General features: G+C 56.6%; 1 protein-coding gene across 1 annotated transcript; it reads right to left on the bottom strand.

The window, feature by feature from the left end:
* Positions 1 to 3,878: 3,878 nt before the first annotated feature.
* Positions 3,879 to 4,526, bottom strand: NEUROG3 (neurogenin 3). The gene has a single exon (XM_006148925.1). It carries the CDS (start codon positions 4,524 to 4,526, stop codon positions 3,879 to 3,881), a length of 648 nt encoding a protein of 215 aa, XP_006148987.1.
* Positions 4,527 to 4,670: the final 144 nt, after the last annotated feature.

Here is a 4,670-nt window from a genome sequence, read left to right as displayed (position 1 = left end):
GAGGAATGAGGGGATGGGGGCAGGGCGCCATAAATCTACCTGCTTGTGTGTGCAGACGGGGCTGGAGGGAGCAGGGAGGGAGCAGGAGCCGTGGGGGTGGTGGAAGGGGAAGGCACAAGATTCATGTGTTGTGTTCCTGCAAGAAAGGATTAGGCTCAAACAAAAGCAGAAGAGAGGAAAGAGTTACTGACTGGAGGGTCTTTCCTGCCCCCACATGGAGCCCTGTCCTGTCTTCAGGGAGCTGGGGTGTAGACTTCGACCTCAGACCACAGAAGGCTTGGAAGCCAAAGAAGATCATGCAGAGGATGCAGGGGCAGGCTTCCAGCAGAGACTGTCAGCAGCCCAACTGGATTTAAAAGCTGAACCCAAAGTGTTCAGCAACTGGTGGGGAGGGGGAGGTTAGAAGGGTGGTGGGGAGAGTGGAGGGTAGAGGGTAGAGAGGAGCATAAGAATGATGATGCTGGGCTCGTTGGACATGCTCACTCACAGAACTGTTTCAGAGCCTTCGGAAGAGGCAAGAGGCATGGATGAGGTTTCCCATCTCAGCGCGATTACACACACCTGGCTGGCTTTCAACCAAGCCCTAAACCCTGCAGTGATTCAGTGAAACCCTAATCCTTCCTGTGCCTTCTCCTGACTTGGGGAGAAAAGTGCTCTGGTCCAAATCCAGGCCAAATCTGCGACCAGTCCAGCAGCTGAGTTGGTTTAATTCGTGGGGTGGAGTATGCATTGGGTCTGTAAGCGTTGGATAACTGACGGTTCCTTAACCAGCACTCTGGAAAGCAGGCAAACGACTGGGCAGTGGGTACCTCTGAAGCTCCTGGGTAGCCCAAGCCGAAAGTGCAGCGCAACAGACACTCATGCAGCTTCAGGGGGGTTGTTTTACCAAGAAGTCCTCTGCCTAGACCAACACTACTTTCCACAGTCTTGCACAGGAAGAAGGATCTTCCCACTTGAATTCCTCAAACCTTTAGTCCTGGCCCAAATAACACCTCCTCTGGCAAGCCTCGCACAGTCCAGCTCCAGGTAACAGTCCTGTCATCCATCCTGTGACTCGTACCTGCACCTTGCTCCACTATTTTTTTTTTTAACCTTGAATAATTTTGTCTATATCCTTGCTTGTCTGGACTGTCCCAAGAGCTCAGGGGGACCTTCCTGCTTTTGATGTCTGCCCACTCTCCTCCCCCGCAACACCCAACAAGTAGCAGAGCTGACTCAGTTCATGCAACTCGAGCTGCTGACACCTGCCCCCAGGTGGTGCCCCAGGTGGAAAACTGGCTGCTGCAAAGGTCACCAATAACTCATTAATCTCCTTTTCCCTGATTAAAGCCATGAAATGAAACAACACTTCTGTTCATTAGTTTGTTTGCCGGGTCCCCCTTCCCTCTGACAAATCCTGCCCTTGATAACACAGACATATCTCCTCCAAGCTGCTTCTAGGGGCTGGAGAAGAGAGGGGAGGAAAGGTTCCATCTGAAGTGGGGGGAAGAGGGGCTTACGAGAAAGATGCAAGAGGTGTTGGCGCCTGAGAAGCTGCCGCCTTGCCTTCACATTTTAACATGCTGGAAAGGACCTACCCACTGGCTCCCAGCCCCTGGCGCTGCTGCACCCTTCCTAGGTAGCTCAGTTTTTTCTCAGGTCATCCCAGCCAGTCCAAACAGACCCCTGGGGTTCAATTCACAGAGTGACCTGCCTCCATTTTCCTGTCCCCAAGTGGCAGGTGGACTCCATAGAGTCTTTCGGTTCATAGCATAGAGTCTTACGGACTCTCCCTGAGAGTCCAGGGGTCCCCAAATCCATGTGGCAGTGCTTCACTGGTACCCCCCAGGAGAGGAGGCAGTGCCTATTCCATCATAGGAGTACGAGAGCTCTCATGGTTGGAAACCTTGAAGTTTCCTGGTAAGTTTTCAACCAGGCTGCCAGGTGTCCAATCATGCCAGGGATTCCAGCCAGACCCTCCACCTTCTCTGCTTCCTGCTACTCAGCTCCACAAGTCAAGTCACCACCCGAGCACCTGGCGGTGACATGCTCTCAGGGGATGATGTGCTGGGCCTCCCAGTACCTGGGCTGTCCAGCCCAGAGGCGGTGTTTCCAAGGACTCTGACCTTGTAACTCTGGTTACTTCACTCTCCCTTCCTCAAGCACAACATGGATGCGAGGCTTAGAGAAAGGGCTCATCAGTGGGCTTGTCTTTTTGGAATAAGACAAGTTGCGGATCCATAAAGAAAACAAGAGGGTGGGGCCGGCAGGTGGCATGGTGGTTGGTGGTGCTGGACTCCCACATGGCTGACCTCGGTTCAAGTTCCGGACCTGGCAGCTTGCCTTCTCACTTTCTCTCTCTGTCTCTCTGTGATCAAATTAAAATAAATGAATGAATAAAGTTCCATAAAATAATTAAAAAAAAAAAAGAAAACAAGGGGGCTGGACCAATGGTTCCTTAAGAGACTGATTTCTCCAAGGGAATCTGCCTGACTTCCAACTTAGTGCCCAAGGGAAGGGTCCCAGAACCCTGAGGAAGAATCTCATTCCTCTCCTTGGACAGAGGAGCCCCTTCCTCACCTGCAGTGGCTGTGCCCCCCCCCACCCCCGTGGCACAGTTGAGTCATTTCACGGAGGCTTCTTGAAGGTCCAATTTTTATTGGCACAGAGTATCACTCACCAGTCCCTAAGTAATCTTATGTACAAAATATAGACTTTTCCCACTGTGAAATCTCATCAATAAATACACACATGTAGAAGAGAGAAGGGGGCCATATAATTTACCCTAACAAAATTCACATCAAAATCCATCACATAATTTACAAACGGATTTGCTTCTTTTTAAAGACGTGAGCTCTGGAGTCAGGCGCAGGACCCAGGGAGGCTGGGGAGATGTGTCAACGACCAGCTAATGTTTTTCCAGTTCACAGCCTGGTCAGTAAAGTGCGCGAGAAGGCAGAGGATCTCCTCCGTGGATTAAGACGGAGTGGAGTGGCCCAAACCCCGGACTTGACAGGGAGTAGAGGAGAAGGTCAATGGCATCTTTGTGGGGGGCAGGAGACCAAGCGCTGAGAAACCAGACACGGGATTAAATCGCACTGGGGCAAGAGGGTAAGAGGCCCGAGCAGACCGACATTTGAGTGGGGGCAGGGCGACCCAGACGGTGGGCGTCTGAAGCCCTGTGGTGCTACCATTCTCATCTTCCTTCTTGGAGATTTTGGAGTGGCCGCAATGAGGGGGGCTAAAATGCGCCTTGCAACGCCCTTTTCGCGTGGGCATGTGCAAGGGTTGCGTGAATCAGCGCAGCGCTGAGAGCCCGGGGGATTGAACCCAGCCTGTTGCCCCCGCGGGTGCAAGCCGGCGAGAGGCTGGAGGAGCAAGTGCGCCAGAGGTCACCATCGCCCGCCTCCAAAGGCGAGGGCTCCCTCCCTCTAGCCCAGCATCCGCCTGCAGGCGCCCGACTGGCCCATTCACAGAAAGTCGGAGAATGCCAGGGATCCTGGGCGCAGGCAGGTTGGGGAGGTGGGGGCGCAAAGTCCCGGGCGCTCCTCCAACGAAGCGGCAGGGCTCAGACTGCCAGTCTGGGAGACTGGGGAGTAAAGGGAGCCCCAGTCCCCGGAGGAGCCGCTGTCAGGGCTGCCCAGCTCCCCGCCGGGCGGCGCGGGCGACTCCAGCCCGTAAAAGTTGTGGTCCGCTAGGCGCAGCGTCTGAGGCAGCGCCCCGATGTAGGTATGCTTTTTTTGGCCCCGGGGTGTGACCCCAGCCGGTTGCCCCCGCGGGTGCAAGCCGGCGAGAGGCTGGAGGAGCAAGTGCGCCAGAGGTCACCATCGCCCGCCTCCAAAGGCGAGGGCTCCCTCCCTCTAGCCCAGCATCCGCCTGCAGGCGCCCGACTGGCCCATTCACAGAAAGTCGGAGAATGCCAGGGATCCTGGGCGCAGGCAGGTTGGGGAGGTGGGGGCGCAAAGTCCCGGGCGCTCCTCCAACGAGGCGGCAGGGCTCAGACTGCCAGTCTGGGAGACTGGGGAGTAAAGGGAGCCCCAGTCCCCGGAGGAGCCGCTGTCAGGGCTGCCCAGCTCCCCGCCGGGCGGCGCGGGCGACTCCAGCCCGTAAAAGTTGTGGTCCGCTAGGCGCAGCGTCTGAGTCAGCGCCCAGATGTAGTTATGCGCGAAGCGCAGGGTCTCGATCTTGGTGAGCTTCGCGTCGTCAGGGAAGGTAGGCAGGACGCCGCGCAGCGCGTCCAGAGCTGAATTGAGGTTGTGCATTCGATTGCGCTCGCGGTCGTTGGCTTTCTTGCGCCGACTCCGTCGCTGCTTGCTCAAAGCCAATTCGCTTTTGGGCCGGCTGCGCCCCCCGCGCCGCGCGCGGAGCTTCCTCGCCGCCACTCTGCAGCCACCGCCTTCCGTCTCGGTGCAGTCCCGGGGCGTGTGAGCGGGGCTGGGCGGGGCGGACGCGGCACAGGTCGCTTCACCGTGCAAGGCTCCAAGGAACGGCTGTTCCGTCTCGTGGGTCACTTGGACAGTGGGCGCACCTAAGGGGTGAGGCGCCATCCTGCGGTGGGGTAAGAGAGAGGGTAAGTGTGGGTCGGTCACCCGGCTCAGTCGCCTAACCGCAGGCCAGTTAGGGAAAAAAACAAAACAAAACAACAGAGAAAGAGCTGCCTCCAGCGGGATCAGAGGACTGCCCCTTGCCCC

This window comes from Tupaia chinensis, unplaced genomic scaffold, assembly GCF_000334495.1.
Source record: "Tupaia chinensis unplaced genomic scaffold, TupChi_1.0 Scaffold000250_1, whole genome shotgun sequence".
Taxonomy (NCBI): domain Eukaryota; kingdom Metazoa; phylum Chordata; class Mammalia; order Scandentia; family Tupaiidae; genus Tupaia; species Tupaia belangeri.
The sequence above is the reverse complement of the archived record's forward strand: the minus strand, read 5'-3'. Positions and strand labels throughout refer to the sequence as shown.

Excerpts from the sequence above, each read along its gene's own strand:
- NEUROG3 (XM_006148925.1), bottom strand. The coding sequence starts at position 4,526 with ATGGCGCCTCACCCCTTAGGTGCGCCCACTGTCCAAGTGACCCACGAG.